Raw genomic sequence first — 17,042 nt, forward strand, 5'->3', positions numbered from 1 at the left:
CAGACTCACGTAGATGCTGTGGAAATTGAAAGAGTTCAGCATAGGTTCCTTGGTATAGATGGATATAATAGATGATAACAAAAATAGATGATAAAATAAGATGGAAATCTCATATAAAACATACATAACACAGTTCCAAGAAACATTTCAATATTGAGTAAAGCAAAACACATTCTGCTTTCACTTTATATGAATTATTGTGCAGAGGTTTGGGCCAGTACTTAGAAATGCTCACTATCATCATTGTCCATATAACAAATAATAAGGGCCATAAGGATCATACTGGTTACAGAGATCCATAAATATGTTTACCTCCTGGCGCACGATGTAAACATGTAAAGAAAGGATTTATGATTGGATACGATGTAAACAGGAAGAAAAGGGTGATGATTATTGGTACAAAAAGAAAAAAGATGGGGGGTTACACAGGCTCATGCTTCTCCACATTATTTATTAGGATTATTCTGTTTTGCTTTTTTTCTGTTGTGGTTAATTGTGTTTTTTCTTTTCTTTGATGTTCTTGTATTATTTCAACATGTTCAAAATAAAGCCACACAAACAAACAAATAAGCAGTAGATTTATAGTTTTATGTATTACAATATTTAATTTAATCTTTCTTTTTTTCCACATCTAGCCACCTATTTATCTTCTACCACTTATCAAGGTCATGGGGGATGCAGTCTCTGCAGGGATGCCCAGGCCCAACTCCTGCTGGAAGAACACCAAGGAGCTCTTTTCAGTGCAGCAGCATGACTTTATTTTGGGTTAACATGAAAAGTGATCACATCTGCTGGGTCAAAAATGTGCAACAGCAGTGTTAATATTTAGTTACATGTCCCTTAGCCATTTTCACTTCAATTAGGCACTTTTGGTAGCCATCCACAAGCTTCTGGTTGAATCTTGGACCACTCCTCTTGACAGAATTGGTGCAGTTCAGTTAAATTTGATGGCTTTCTGACATCAAATTTAACTGCCCTGGGGCGCCTCTGTCAGTGCTCCCCAGGGCAGCTGTGGCTACAATGCAGCTTACCATCACCAGTGTGTGAATGGCTGGATGACTGAATGTAGTGTAAAGCGCTTTGGGGTCCTTGGGGACTAAGTAAAGCGCTATACTAATACAGGCCAGTTACCATTTTACCATTACCATGGACTTGTTTCTTCAGCATTGTCCATGTTTTCAATGGGGTTTAAGTCAGGACTTTGGGAAGGCCATTCGAAAACCCTTATTCTAGCCTGACTTAGCCATTCCTTTACCACTTTTGATGTGTGTTTGGGATCATTATCCTGTTGGAACACGCAACTGTGCCCAAGACCCAACCTTCGAGGTGATGATTTTAGGTTATGTTGAAGAATTTGAAGGTAATCCTCCTCCTTCATTATCCCATTTACTCTCTGTAAAGCACCAGTTCCATTGGCAGCAAAACAGCCCCACAGCATAATACTCCCACCACCATGCTTGATTGTAGGCATGGTGTTCTTGGGGTTAAAGGCCTCACTTTTTCTCCTCCAAACATATCGCTGGACATTGTGGCCAAAAAGCTCGATTTTTGTTTCGTCTGACCACAGAACTTTCCTCCAGAAGGTCTTATCTTTGTCCACGTGATCAGCAGCAAACTTCAGTCGAGCCTTAAGGTGCCGCTTTTGGAGCGAGGGCTTCCTTCTTGCACGGCAGCCTCTCAGTCCATGGAGATGCAAAACACGTATAACTGTGGACAATAACACCTGTGTTCCAGCAGCTTCTAATTCTTGGCAGATCTGCTTTTTGGTGATTCTTGGTTGACTCTTCACCCTCCTGACCAATTTTCTCTCAGCAGCAGGTGATAGCTTGCGTTTTCTTCCTGATCTTGGCAGTGATGAAACAGTGCCATGCACGTTATACTTACAAACAATTGTTTGCACTGTTGCTCTTGGGACATGCAGCTGCTTTGAAATGGCCCCAAGTGACTTTCCTGACTTGTCCAAATCAATAATTCGCTTTTTCAGATCTATGCTGAGCTCCATAGACTTTCCCATTGTAGCATTTGTGTCTAATGAGTACTATTTAACTGGCCTCAGAGAAGTCAGCAGCTGTGGTTACTCATAATCACTCACAAGAAGTTAAGAGGCCATGCTATGAAGCTCAGTTCACTGACAACTTTCTAAGTCACCAAAATTGCTAATTCATGTTGCTGTATGTCTATTACCCTGACTTTGACCCTGTTAAAATATCATTTTGGAGTAAAAGAAGAAAATCAGAGAAATCACCAAAAGAAGCCACCAAAACGTGTCCACTGAAGGGGAACAGAAATCCAGAGCTTAATAATGCAGAACCTGAAACAAGGATGGTTTTACACGATTTAAAGGAAAACTGGAGAATTGAGCAGAGAGGAAACTGTCATATGATGACACACTGGTTTAAAAAAACATAGTTCAGAACAGAGATGTTAAAAATGGGATTATCGTGGAGTGAATGAAACCACGGGGCGAGTTCTGTTACACTGTCAGAAATATGAGGCTGGAGGAGGGAAACTGACTGAAAACCTCACAGAGGTCAAAGAACGAGTTCAGTTTCTCCACACCAGCAGGTGGCGGTAAAGCACCTATTACTGTTTGACACCCGCCAGAAAACCGGAAGATGAGGGGAAAGGAGACGTCCGGCTGCATCGGCGAGGAGTTTCTCTCGGTTTCATCTGAAGGTAAGCACCGAGCTAACTTTAAGCTCAGTTAATCTTGGGTTTAGCTCCTGAGGAGGTCTTCTGCTGCTCTCCGCGGTGCTCCCGCTGTTGACTGCGGATGATGTCAAACTGATGTGTCGGAGGTCCCGACAAACCGGAAAATAAGGAAACCGGAAAACAAAACTCGGGGAACTTTCCATCTTTAAATGCAGGTTTCTTTATTCCACCCGACAGCCTGCAGGAGTGTCGTTCATGAGAAGGAAAAACGAGAGTTTTGAGTTTAACTGGTGACATTGAAGAAGCTGCCACTGCAGTATGGCTGTCCGCGCAGATGCCTGTTCAGAATCTGATTTGAGGCCCATCAGCGGGAATATGAGGGCTGAACAATTGAAATGCCTGACAAAAACAAAGCCCCGCTGTCCAGCTAGACTTATAACTGCTCCGGGCAGACCTGACTTCTTTATACGGGACAGCAAAGCCCCTCGTCGGCCAAATGGTTTTAGTGGGACAACGGTCGGATGAAAGGATGGAGAAAAAATCCTCCTGGTTAAAAAATAATTATTTAACCGCTGAAAATAAACATCAGCGATGCATTCAGTGCTGTCTTCATTCAGGATTTCAGCACTTGGTAATAACACAGCACAGCTGCTTCTGCTGGTAAAAGAGCAGTGCGTCGTTGCATGTAAGGCTTTTTAAGCTGTTTATTGATGGCTAATAATAATTTTCATTAGTCTGAATGTATTGAACAGTGAAATTTTCATGGGAAGGCGCAGGAACGCCGTGAATGACCACAAATGTAAACTTACTCTGAACACGTTCTTAAAAACTCTGAAAAGCTGTGACACGTTTTAATGTTAAAGAGGACAAGCCTGCTGCCATATGCATTTAGTACATACGTGTTATTCTGTGAGCATTCTTTGGATATATTACACGTATGTGCAGCATGCCTGCAGTTCTCCAAATGTGTTGATCATGAAAACAAATGTAATGACCTATCAGATTAACTGCAGTCGAGTGAGCCGTAATCTGTGATTAATCCTCTGTGGTACCGTCTCACCTCATGTGTGCCTCCCCGACCTCACAGAGGGCGCGACGACACTAAAAGAATAAAAGACAAACGTGGCGTGGAAGCATTTTTCACTCAGGACTGATGTAGCTGACGCAGAGATGAAACAGGCAAACATTTATTTTTCTGTTTAGATCTGCAAAGTCAGCCATCTCCAATGTAGGCGAACTTAAACAGCTGTTTCTCTGCGTGTGTTTTACAAAAAAATGAAGTATAATTAAATTAATCTGAGTTATGTTTGCACAGAAACAGCTTCAACCAGCTGCTTTTTTACTTTTAGGCATTTCAGAGACTTTTTGACTTGTACTCGAGTACTGCAGTAACATCTGTACTTCAGCTTGAACGAAGAATGTGCGCACTGTTTCCACCTGTGCCGACAGGAACAGAAATATAAGTGATCATTTCCTGCTGTTCTGTTATCAGCTCCTGGCACTTCATGCTTTAGCACTTGAATACAATTTTAACTCAAAACTAAAATCATCCTGGACAAAAGAAGAAAAAACCCTGACGTTAGATTTATTTCACAGTGTTTTTGTAAGTAAAGCAGACACGGAGGTCGCGTCTGCTGTGTGGAGCTGCCTCAGGTTCGTCTGTATGGACTCTGCTCATCTGAGTGCAGATGGCAGAAGGTTGTTTTGACATTTTTTACAGGCACCTGCACAGTCAGCTACACTGTCCTTTAACGTTACAGCAGGAGAAACTCAACAGCAGACCTGCGTATGTTCACTGATTGTAGGCAGATAAATCAGTCAGTGCTGCATAAAATATTAAAAACACGACTCTTTGTCAGATCTTCTGCTGAAGGAGGAGAATTTAAGTCTTTGGATTATTGTGGCTCTAAAGTCACAGGAAAAACTGAAGAAACGAATTATGTTTATTTGTTGTTCTGTTTCTGTGCCCCAGCTGATCAGCAGGAGGAGAAGAGTCTGACGGAGCAGCGGAGGAACGTTTTGGACTTGGCTCAGCCGCTACAGAGGAAACGATGAGCTCGGTGAGGAAAATGTCAGCGTTACAGAGTTTGTGCTTCATCAGCTGCTGCTGCTCTTATTATGGTCACAGCTGTTTAGCATTACTGTTAGATGTCATGCTCCAGCTGTTTATTCTGCTCTGCCAACTTTGCTGCTGATCACAGCATGTGAATTTTAACCTTCACATGAAACAAATCTCTGCGAGTGCTTTTTTTTTTTCCATCGGTGCCATCTCAGCAAACCTGTCACTGACCGATGAGTCTGTGTGTTGTTGTAATTTCTTATTATCAAGTTGTAAAAATGGTACTTTGAGAGGATTTTAACTCATTCACTGCCATTGACGTCTATAGCCGTCAATTGCAGTGAATGAGTCAATGGGTTTAACTCATTCACTGCCAATGGCTGGCAGTGAATGAGTTAAGTTGACCTCACTACATGTTGTCCTATATCTGAACACTATCAGCACCTGGTAACAAATGGGGAATAAAACATTTGTGTTAGTGGATCTAACATTGTCAGACTCTCATACGATGTGAGAACCTCATCAAAGTGTTTCTCAGAGGAAACGTGTGACGTTAGCTGGCTCGTTGTCCAGAGACGGGAATATCACACGACCGATCTTTTCCTGTGTGAGGGCCCTGACTTCAGCTCAGGACACGAGACTTTGGGTGAGTGAACAGTGGGAGGAGAACCAGATGATCCAAATGTAAATGTATAAATCATAATACAGTCTGAAAGAACTATTTGTGATCTTTAAATTGAAACTAGAGATGGCACGATACCACTTTTTTATGTCCAATACCAACATCATAAATTTGGATATCTGCCGATACCGATGTGAATCTGATGTAGTGCTGGGGCGGGGCCTGCGGTATCGTGCCCTGCCAACTTAAATATGGTGCTAGGTCCTGCAGCTCTGTGTATCCAGCAACCGTACTGAATAAAGAGATGCTTAAAAGCATGAATGTGTCATCGGGTCTGACGTGGTGTATTTAAAGTGGATTTTATAATCAATTAAACTGTTTTTTAAATATCTTGCTGCATTTTGTATAAGTTCATTCTCAAGTTTAAAAAAAAAACCAATGTGTAACTAACACTTCTCCATACATTGTTTTTTTTTAAATCCTAAATTTAGGTGTTTAGTCAGAAATCTGCAATATTCTAATTCTGTTGGAAAATAACAGGTTAAGTAGGAAGTCTGGGGTCAGTAAATCCTGGTGGACTGACAGTCTCAGCTGTACTAACAGATATTACCAAACTAACATGTTTAAACTACGTTAGAAAACATAAAAACGTGCAGACCTGATAAACTTTCATTACCGTTCTCAGTGTGTTAGCTTAGTGTTAGGCACTGCGGCTGGGCATGATTTGATGTAAATAACATGAAAAATGAGAATCTGTTACAAAGCATACTGTAAAGTGCACTGCAGTGTCCAGACTGAACAGCCAGTGATCTTTACAGCAGAATGGATGATGCGATGTACATTTCTTGCTGTCGGTTGCCGTGGATTCTGTGTCCCCCACAGTCAGGCAGTATGTGAGGTCAAAGGCCGCCATCTCTGACTTCTCCAAGTTGCTCCTCGTCGGCGATCTTAGGAAGTGCAGACACATGCTCTGCCTTTTTTTGTGAAACAGTGGTGTTGACAGTCAGAGATGGAAGACAGGGTGCACAGCTCTGATGGTCTGTGTTGTCAGATGTGATGATTCATGTGCTGAGGTGTTTTGTTTTTTTCTGTTCTCAAACTGATCTCCCTGTTGGAGCTCAGTTTGGGGGCAGTTCTTTTTTTTCTCCTTGTCTCTCCTCATGTTGTGCATGAGGAAAGACAAGGACCGGCCAGTGCTACCAGCCTGACCCGTCTCCCCAATGTGATGTTTGTGTATTTTATGTATGGTCGGCAAGGTATCGTCTATTTTAATTGCCCCGTGAGGATAAATAACATCTTTTTGACTTTGACTAATCAGGAGACGTCCGTTTGGGGTCATCATTCTGCATCCTCCTAAAATCCAGGATGAGTTCTTGGTTCTTGTGATGTTCAGTTGCAGGTCAATATCTGGATGTCTCTTAGCCCTGTGAAGTGAGACCTACAACGTTTGTGTCATCAGCAAATGAATTGAAGTGTTGCTCTGGCAGGCTCTAACACAGTCATGGGTATGTAAAGAGTAAAGCAGTGGTCTCAGTAAACAGCTTTGAGGGAAACCGGCTGTATAAAAGGATCGGACATTTCCCGTTCCTGCAATACTGTCGGTGCTGTGCTTTTTTGGAAATCGAATTTCCCAGAGGAACCCACCCGAGGGATTAATAAAGTTCTATCTAATCTAATCTAATCTAATCTATTGTTTTGAATGAGGTTAATGGAAATGACGTAGGCATGAGTTTGCGCTGCTACTCCAGAGGGAGAGATAGTACTTCCAGGTCAGCTTGTTGCCGCCTCATCGTGTGAGGTGCATTCCTGTGTTGAGTAAATGACCTTAAATCTGTTTGTTTGCCGCAGCTTGAATTACTTTCTAGTGAGTTGTAGCTGCACATTTTCACATAGTGATTGAAGGCATGTGCTGCCGCCGCCATAGTGTAGTAATTTTATTCAGCCACACGATGGTAAAATGGTAAATGGCCTGTATTTATATAGCACCTTACTAGTCCCTAAGGACCCCAAAGCGCTTTACATATCCAGTCACACACACATTCACACACTGGTGATGGCAGCTACATTGTAGCCACAGCCACCCTGGGGCGCACTGACAGAGGCGAGGCTGCCGGACACTGGCGCCACCGGGCCCTCTGACCACCACCAGTAGGCAACGGGTGAAGTGTCTTGCCCAAGGACACAACGACCGAGACTGTCCAAGCCGGGGCTCGAACCGGCAACCTTCCGATTACAAGGCGAACTCCCAACTCTTGAGCCATGATGGCGCCAAAGTCCTTTTAATGATGGTTCGAGCCAGGGAATGTCTGCTTGTAGTACTACACTACCACTGTGTTTAATATGAGTTCTCTGTGTGTTTGAACCAAGGTGATACTTACGTAATTTAAATGATTATATATTATGCCATGGACATGCACAGATGGATGTGTGGGTCTATCTTAGATATTTTTGAGTTTACATGAGTTGAATCACTGCTGCTGTAATATGTTTGCTCTAATGGCAACTTATTTGTTACTACAGACTACTGGCAACACTGAGCATTAAGCATTATTAATAAACCAGCTCAGGGCTCGCAAAATCGCTAAAGTGGAAGCCTCTTGGCTTCAATCATGCCGATACACCAAAGAAAGAACTTAACCTCAACACCGGTGCTGAGTCGAACAGTTTTTAAGAAAGTCTTTTATCCAGATGCAGATGGGGTGGAGAAGCCCTGGTGGTGCTGCTTGTTTGTAAGGATGTCTGGAGGGTGGTGTTGAAGATGAAGAAGACCCACGTGTAGTTCTCGCTTTGCACCAGATGACTCAGTGTAGTGTGTGCTGTAGCAACAGCATCCTCAGTGGGTCTCTTACCCCAGGATGCATGTTGATGTGGATCGAAGGAGGCCACTTTAATGTGCTGAAGAACCAGTTTGGCCTCAGAGCGACTGGTCAGGGGCTGGCTGCTTTGGCACCGGGATGATGATTTAGAACTTTAAACAGACTGCAATGGTCAGTTGCGACCAGGAAGCTGGTCAGCACAAGATTGCGTGTTCCTGCAGAGTGAGAGTGTGGGCACAGCAGGCTGGCTGGCAGGCTTTTGCCTCCTTGAGGCAAAAACCTTTTAACCAAACTCGTCATTCAAGGTTGTCCAAGCTGTGATGTTGTCAATACAGTGGATATATAAATAAATAGAAACTTTATTGATCCCACTAAGGCAAACTTTTGTGTTATGGCAGCATTATAAAGAGTAAAAGTAGTACTGTGTACAACAAACAACAATCAACAACACAGTCTCTCTATGTTTGTCCTTTCACTGCCTCTGTTTGTATCTCTCTCTCTGCAGGACCAACAGGCACCGAGAAGTCCGCGCCCTCAGGAGGCTGATGAAGCTCACAGAAAAGAGGACGACAAAATATACAGATGCGATGAGTGCGGGAAGCCTTTTACTGCAAAGATTTTCCTAAAAAGACATCAAATCATCCACACCGGGGAGAGTCCGTTCAGGTGTGAGTTTTGTGGGAAGTATTTTTCCAAGGCTGGAAATTTGACAAGACACCGACTCATCCACAGCGGAGTGAAAGCGTTCAGATGCAACTTGTGTGGAAAGTCTTTTACTCAGAAGAGTGACCTAAAAAATCATCAACTCATCCACAGCGGACTTAAAGCATACAGCTGTGATCAGTGCGGGAAGTGTTTTACAAAGAAACAGAGCTTGGAAAATCATAAGCTCCTCCACAGCGGAGTGAAACCGTACAGCTGCGATCAGTGTGGGAGAACCTTTGCTCGCAGGTATACGTTAAAGAGTCATCAACTCACCCACTCTGCGGTTAAGGCGTACAGCTGTGACATGTGTGGAAAAACCTTCAGGCAGATGGGGACCCTAAATAAACACCAACGCATTCACACTGGACATAATGTGTACTGCTGTGACCAGTGTGGGAAACGCTTTGTCACATACTACAACTTACACATTCACAAATTTACCCACACTGAGGAGAGACCTTATAAATGTGACCTGTGTGAAAAGGCTTATAAAGATCCAGATTACCTGAAAGTGCACCAACAGATCCACACCAGAAAGTGCACTTACTGTGAGGTATGTATTTATATTTTCCCATTTCTATGCTCGTTAAATTTTGTTAGCATGTTTGCAAATGTTTGGTGGCCGTGGTCGGTGACATAATGTCATGTGGTTGGAATTGGGCCTCGACTGCTGGGTGTTTTTGATTGTCCGTCTCTCCCAGCATGCAGCTGAAACCATGAATGATCCTTTCACAGGTTCTTGAAACATTTCACAACCTTGACTTAAGTTGGGTCTTAAATGTTTTTTGCCCTAGTTCACACTCTACATCTTTAACCAAAAGAAAAAAAGTGTTCAAGTTGAATTTTAGTCAAATAAATAATTTCTGTTTGTTTGGGATGAGGAGGCGACTGCATGGCTGAGAGCAGCCGGCCTGGGTTCAACTCTTCACTTTACCCTAAAGAATAAGGCCAGAAAAATCCCATTCATTTAAACTGGTCTTACCTCTGATTTTGCTCCAGTGTCCTGCGTTATGAAACACTGCGCTGTTTTTAGATCTTGACTTGAGCTGAACTAAACAAATTTTTCGATATAGCAGGAAAGGACATGGGTTGATTTCATTTATAGCTGAAAAACATCAAATCGCTTTAGCAAAAATAAATGTTTAAAAAGTAATTTTGTGCTCTCAATTTTATTTTACAATAGCTGGAAACTGAACTGAGATCTGCTGAAAATCTGTTCCAACAGTTTAATATTGCACTAACCAACAGTATAATGATGTGACCGATAATCAGTCATTGCCTCCTACCTGACCCCCTCAACGTGAGCTGATTTGTTTTGTTCTTTTCGAACACTGACTTTAGAATACTTCAAATTTTCCTTCATAATATGGACATTTTCAGAGTCACAGGTCTCTGAATTGCATACAATCCATGAGCACAAACTTTTGTTCCAAAGTTTTTCCTGATGGAGCAGATCAATCATCCAATGCTGGTTTCTGTTCTTTTGCGTCATAGAAATTAAGTTGGTGCAATTCCGCTGTAACTGTATCTTGTATCCCTTCGTACTGATGCACAAATTTGGCTATAAAAAAATCATGCTGAAGAAGAACTGATTTTAGTCAATCTTTTCTTTCAGACCTGAAAATGTCACTTGGATATCTCCGTATTTATCTGCAGGGTTTTGACACCTTCACTGACACTGCTGCTCTCAAAGTCATTCGCTGTAAAGCCAGTTTGCCATTTTGTAATGTTGACTGAATGTATGCTGCATTACATTCAAGAAAAAAATGATGAATGAGCTTATTTAAACTATGTATTTATAGAGAAATGCATATTGCCATTTAACCAACAGCTGTCACTGTGTCTTTTGCAGAGTGAACCCAGTGGATCCGGTCCTGAACCCTGCCATCACTGCGGAGCTGGGAAAGCGTTTCGATGTGACGTTTGTGGAAATACTTTCAAGAAGAAATCGGGCCTGAAACTGCATCAGCGCAGGCACACTGGACTCAAACTGAGCTACTGCAGAGAGTGTGGGAAAAGCTTCCCCATGCCAAGTGCATTAAAGCGCCATGAACTGATCCACAGTGGGGTTAGGAAGCACCTCTGTGACCAGTGCGGGTCATCCTTCATCACTGCAAGTGACCTGAAGAAGCATGAACGAATCCACACAGGAGAGAAACCATACAAGTGCAGACATTGTGAGAAAAGCTTCACGCACTCGATTAATCGTTACCGTCACGAATGTAAACACGTTGAAGTGAACGACAGCAGCAGTCACAGGTCATTATAAAGTGTGGACATGTATCTCGGGGTCTTGTTCACGAGTGATGGGAGAAGGGAGCGGGAGATCGACAGACGGATCGGTGCGGACGCTGCAGTAATGCGGACGCTGCACCGGTCCGTCGTGGTGAAGAGGGAGCCGAGTGTAAAAGCGAAGCTCTCAATTTACCGGTCGATCTACGTCCCTACCCTCACCTATGGCCACGAGCTGTGGGTAGTGACCAAAAGAACGATATCGCGGATACAAGCGGCGGAAATGAGCTTCCTCCGAAGGGTGGCTGGCCTCTCCCTTAGAGATAGGGTGAGAAGTTCGGCCATTTGGGAGGGGCTCAGAGTAGAGCAGCTGCTGCTCCACATCGAAAGGAGCCAGCTGAGGTGGTTCGGGCATCTGACAAGGGAGGAGGCCCCGGGGCAGACCCAGGACACGCTGGAGAAATTATATCTCTCCGCTGGCCTGGGAACGCCTTGGTGTTCCCCTGGATAAGCTGGAGGAGGTGGCTGGGGAGAGGGAGGTCTGGGCCTCTCTGCTTAGGCTGCTGCCCCCGCGACCCGGCCCCGGATAAACAGAAGATGGATGGATGTTGTTAGTCAGCCATGGCTCAGTACTTGGTGACTTTGTTAAATAATAATGAATCTTTTCTGCAGTTAAACCAGTGCTATAAAAGTCATTTTAGTTGGTGGGACACAAGCAGCCCAGAAAGAAGCACTGAATCGTTTGTGTAAAAACTTGTAAATTGTTCCCTCAAACTTTCCCCCCTTTTTTAGTGTATAAAGGTTTGTGTGCATTTCTTAAACTATCCATATCAGCATCTGACAACATGGCTTCACGGTTCAAAAAACACTGTAAAAGACGCTGCTTGGAATATTGTTTGTGTCTGCAAATGAGATTGGAAGGAGCTTTGTGGAGGTGCCGGCCTGTTACTCATCATTCTGCAGAGATGCCAAAAATGTCCTCTGTTATCAACTGGTGGGGTCGAGGCTCTGTACACGCCGCTGTTTTTAAAAACTGGATTCTCCAGCTGAAGACAAAATCTGAAAGGTTAACCGGTGCTCTTCTTCTTAAAACTGATGGTGATGAAGATGTAGTTGTTGTAACTGTTTGATTTTCAAGACCATGAAAAAAGATTTTTAGATCTTCAGCTGTGTCGTGTCGATTTTTCCTTTCCTGTTTTTATTCTGTTTCTGTTTACTGAATCTATTTCACAACTTTATAAGTTATTTGGCACGAGTTACTTTTTATTTCTGTACAGCACTTTGGTCAACGTTGCTGTTATGATTAAATGTGCTATATAAATACAAATGCTCTAATAATAATTTTGTGAAAATCCTGCAAATGCTAAACCGTGTATGAAGTTTATCTTATGAAAACAGTTTGGTGTGAAAATAAAAGCTTTGAGCCACGATGTCGCTTCTTGTATTTCAGACTCTTGACCTAAAATTTCAGAATCAGAATACTTTATTCATCCCTTTTGCTGCAACACAGTAAGAACAATAACAGACTAAAATGGATTAAATAATACAATATAGTACAAAGTCGCAAAATATGACAAACAGCTATAATATAACAATTAGCTCAATTATAAATATCCCTGCTGTGGGGTAAACCATTAGATGAGAGCTGAGGGTGCGAGCGGGCTGAAGCTTTAGTAAGAAAGTAAAGTTTATTTCGGCGATCGTGGCTCAAGAGTTGGGCGTTCGCCTTATAATTGGAAGGTTGTCGGTTCGAGCCCCGGCTTGGACAGTCTCGGTCGTTGTGTCCTTGGGCAAGACACTTCACCCGTTGCCTACTGGTGGTGGTCAGAGGGCCCGGTGGCGCCAGTGTCCGGCAGCCTCGCCTCTGTCAGTGCGCCCCAGGGTGGCTGTGGCTACAATGTAGCTGCCATCACCAGTGTGTGAATGTGTGTGTGGATGGGTGGATGACTGGATATGTAAAGCGCTTTGGGGTCCTTAGGGACTAGTAAAGCGCTATATAAATACAGGCCATTTATTTATTAAGCACTTTTCATAAACAGGCAGTCACAAAGCACTGTACACAATGGTTAAAATAAACAAATATATCAGGAGGTTCATGTTTAACATCTAGCTTCATACAAGCTTTCATCAGGGTGTCACTCATGGCTGGACCATCATAATAAAAGTTTTTAGTTCATTAAAATGCTTTTAAAGCTCCAGTTTTGCTCCTGTAAACTTAAGTTTGTTTTCTTTAACCTTGTAGTTCACTTTTATTGAATGATTGACGCTCTGTTGTCTGTTACTGTCTGTTTGTCCTGATCTTTCACTCAGTATTTTCAGTTTTGTTCTGGACTTGTTTGTTATTTCTATGAAGGTACAGATATGTATGTCCTGTTATTTTCCCGTGTCACTGCGATTCTTGTAATTCTTGTTTTCTGGTTTGTTTGTTTCTTTTGTCCTTCTCCTCCGATCTGTCTCTGTGTGATGTGATTAGTGTCCTCATGTTTGTGTCCCTGTATCTGTCTTGTGTCCAAATCTTTTTTAAGTGATGTTACATCAGTGTGCTCACAGACATTCACCTTTCTCCAGTGGTTCCCAAACGTTTTTTGCTCCTTTGTTTTACAAGAAAAATGTTCTGACTATCTTCAGGTTTTACAGGCTTACATACACACAGTTACTGTCCCTCCATTTACAAAGGCAGAGGCATCACGGTGTAATTATTTTACGTGCTGTTTTTTTTCCTGTGTAATAATGTTCAACATTGCTGTCAATACATTTTTCAAAAAATGCCTCTCTGTGCAAAATGGGTTCAAAAACATAAACAGCTGTGGGATCCTGTTTGTCTGTGATTTAAACAGCCCAGCGCTGCTCCCGACACAGGGAAACTAATTCTGCAGGGAGACCTACCTCGGCACTTGTGCAGGTGAAGCCAAAGGGAAGATTTGCTTCACCATATTTTCTAGTCTTTGGCTTAGAATGAAGTTGGTTTGGAAACATATTCAGCGACGCTTCATCTCCTGCTTTGCGTTTCTGTGGGAGCCCCGTCAAAAACCTGTCAATTATGCTAGCAGTGTCCAAGAGTTCTTTCTTTTTTCTTTTCATGCCGCGCCCTCCCTGCAATGGCTCTGCGCCCCCCCTAGGGGGCAGGCCCCACACTTTGGGAACCTCTGCTGTGCAGTATGAACATTTGTCTTGTAAAACAAAGGGGGGCCTTGCAAAAAAACATTTGGGAACCACTGGTGTACAGGAACATCTGTGCCGAGTAGTCTGGAAGTCCCGAGGTCAAAATGGGAGATGCCCCCAAGGGTGGTGGAGAATGACCGAGCTAAGATCCTGTGGGACTTCCAGATACAGACGGACAAAATGGTGGTGGCTAACCAACCGGACATAGTGGTGGTAGACAAACAGAAGAAGACGGCCGTAGTGATCGATGTAGCGGTTCCGAATGACAGCAATATCAGGAAGAAGGAACACGAGAAGCTGGAGAAATACCAAGGGCTCAGAGAAGAGCTCGAGAGGATGTGGAGGGTGAAGGTAACGGTGGTCCCCGTGGTAATCGGAGCACTAGGTGCGGTGACTCCCAAGCTAGGCGAGTGGCTCCACCAGATCCCGGGAACAACATCGGAGATCTCTGTCCAGAAGAGCGCAGTCCTGGGAACAGCTAAGATACTGCGCAGGACCCTCAAGCTCCCAGGCCTCTGCTAGAGGACCCGAGCTTGAAGGATTGAGCACCCACAGTGGCGAGTGGGAGATTTATTTTTAATATACGATCTTGATCTTTTAACCCTTACCTAACTTAACATTTGTGTATGGACAAGAAATAACGCCCTGAAATGGGGTTTTATTAACATGAGATGTAAGTTTGACGTAAGGTGCTGCTAAGAGTTATAAAACACTAACAAAAGCCATCCCAGTCCCTTTGAAATCAATGATTAAAGAAGACATTGTGCACTCTAAAAATCCTCCTGGACTGAGACAGCTCTGGACAGCTGGTGTTGACTTTGGTGGCAGCAGGTTTAGAGAGATCAGATTTTTGATAACATTTCCATAAACTGGTTAAAGGAAATTATATTCTAAAAGAATTTGAGGCTATGGAAGTTAAACTGATACGAAGAAAGTGTATTTTACTTCCCCTTCCCAGTAAAGAAAAACAGGTTAATTTTAAAGTCATAAATGAGATTAACCCAACAGATTAACTGAAATTTAACCCACATGCAAACACCTGTGGATTCTCTGAAAATGACATTGAAAGTTTGGATCACTTGTTTTTCTATTGTGAATCAGTGCACTCCTTTTGGACTGACATGTGGAGCTGGCTACAGTCCAGGGGGATTCAGTTACCACATTTGACTGTAGTTAAATTTGGGATGGTTGCTGAGAACCCAAAGTTAGACTTGGTGATTGGGACTGTCTTGTTACTGGGAAAGTTTTATTCACAAATGCAGACATTTCAAGCTAAACCATGTGTAAACAGATGGCTGGATGATTTTAAACTCTCGAGTAAGTCGCTGAAACACATAAATGAAAAGAAAGCCCCTAAACTTATATTTCTATTCAATAAGTTCTATGTATGTTAAAAGGAGGCCTCCTCTCTACCTGAGATGTGGATCATGATTTCCCTTTCTGTTCACACTGTTTGTGTCTATGTTCTCACATTCTGCATCTTTTTCTTTCTTTCTTTTGTTATTTCTCTTGTTGTAATGCTCAACCGTTTATATTTAGATGCATGGATAAATAATAGTGCCTTATATGTTTATATTGTTGTTGACAAAAAAAGTTCATTTTAAAAAAACAGGCTCGGCCTCTTTTTCGAGTCACGTGTCCAAACAGCATCGAATCAAAGCAGATCAGGAAGAAGGGGGCGGAGCAAAGTGTGTGCGCAGGAGAGGAGTCGAGCAGAGAGAGCTGCTTTTTCATGAAACGGGAGTAAAGTAGTGAACTTAGAGGAGAGAAACGAACTAAAGCATCGATCATAAACCACTACCAACGTCCTGATCGATATCTGCATCGATCTGCCCACCCTTGTCTCCTGGATCGTAGCTGAGATCAGCGTGAACCACGTGGGTCTCTGCTCCCTGATCTGTTTCCTGTGTTTGGAAAGAGTTGCAGCTTCATCGCGGAGTTTCTCTCGGTTTGTGGGCTCATCTAAAGGTAAGCACCGAGCTAACTTTACTGTGAGTTCAGTTCATGTTGAGTTTAGCTCCTGAATGAGGTCTTCTGCTGCTCTCCTCGGTGTCTGTTCACAGTTTATTGTGAACACGTTGAGAGAAGAGTGAGAGAGTGTTTGGAGAAAAACACCAGCTAATCATTAGCTCAGCATGCTGGGAGAAGTTGGAGCAGAAAAGTCTTTTCATTGTCCCTGCAGCTGTTTTTCTGCCTGCACCAAACCTCTACAGCAGAGGCATTCAGCTAAATTTTGAGGATGTTCTGTTAGAGAAAATCTTCCCAAGCAGAGGTCCGGGACATCATAATGTCTAACTTGCGTTATGATTGTGATACAGAAGCGGCCTATTTTTTTTAATCAATATCTGAATGTCTGAACAATAGACTATCAAATAAATGAAAATACAAGTTAAAAACATTTTTAAATGATTGTGAACACTGAGACACACAGTAGACCTACATTAGATATAGGCTTTCAGTTTAAAATGAATTAGAGAAAATAAAAAACAAAATGCTTAATTTCAGAAAAAGTAGCAGCAGTTTGAGTTCCCTTTTCTTTACCTTTCACATCTTGATTAAGAGTCTCAATAAATTTTTCAACAAATGACATTAAAATTCTTATCAATTGTACAGTTTCTCTTTCTTTCCCCCTTATATTTCACTTCCCCACTTTCTGTTGTTCAGTGAGAGACTTGAGCTTCAGTTTGTCCTACCAGGATTTTAAATGTGGGCTGGAGTGCTGTCAGGGCCATACACATGTGTAGGTGCTCATTGGTGAGCCGTGGACAATATTTAGTGTTTATTATGTTCATTG

At 42.7% G+C, this 17,042-nt stretch overlaps 1 protein-coding gene across 1 annotated transcript; it reads left to right on the forward strand.

Moving 5' to 3' along the window:
* Positions 1–2,558: 2,558 nt before the first annotated feature.
* Positions 2,559–11,185, forward strand: LOC113029581 (zinc finger protein 708-like). Its single transcript, XM_026180542.1, has 4 exons — positions 2,559–2,676; positions 4,625–4,712; positions 8,655–9,407; positions 10,707–11,185. Exons 2-4 carry the CDS (start codon positions 4,704–4,706, stop codon positions 11,121–11,123), a joined length of 1,179 nt encoding a protein of 392 aa, XP_026036327.1. The 5' UTR covers positions 2,559–2,676; positions 4,625–4,703; the 3' UTR covers positions 11,124–11,185.
* Positions 11,186–17,042: the final 5,857 nt, after the last annotated feature.

Source organism: Astatotilapia calliptera, chromosome 9 (genome assembly GCF_900246225.1).
Source record: "Astatotilapia calliptera chromosome 9, fAstCal1.2, whole genome shotgun sequence".
Taxonomy (NCBI): Eukaryota; Metazoa; Chordata; class Actinopteri; order Cichliformes; family Cichlidae; genus Astatotilapia; species Astatotilapia calliptera.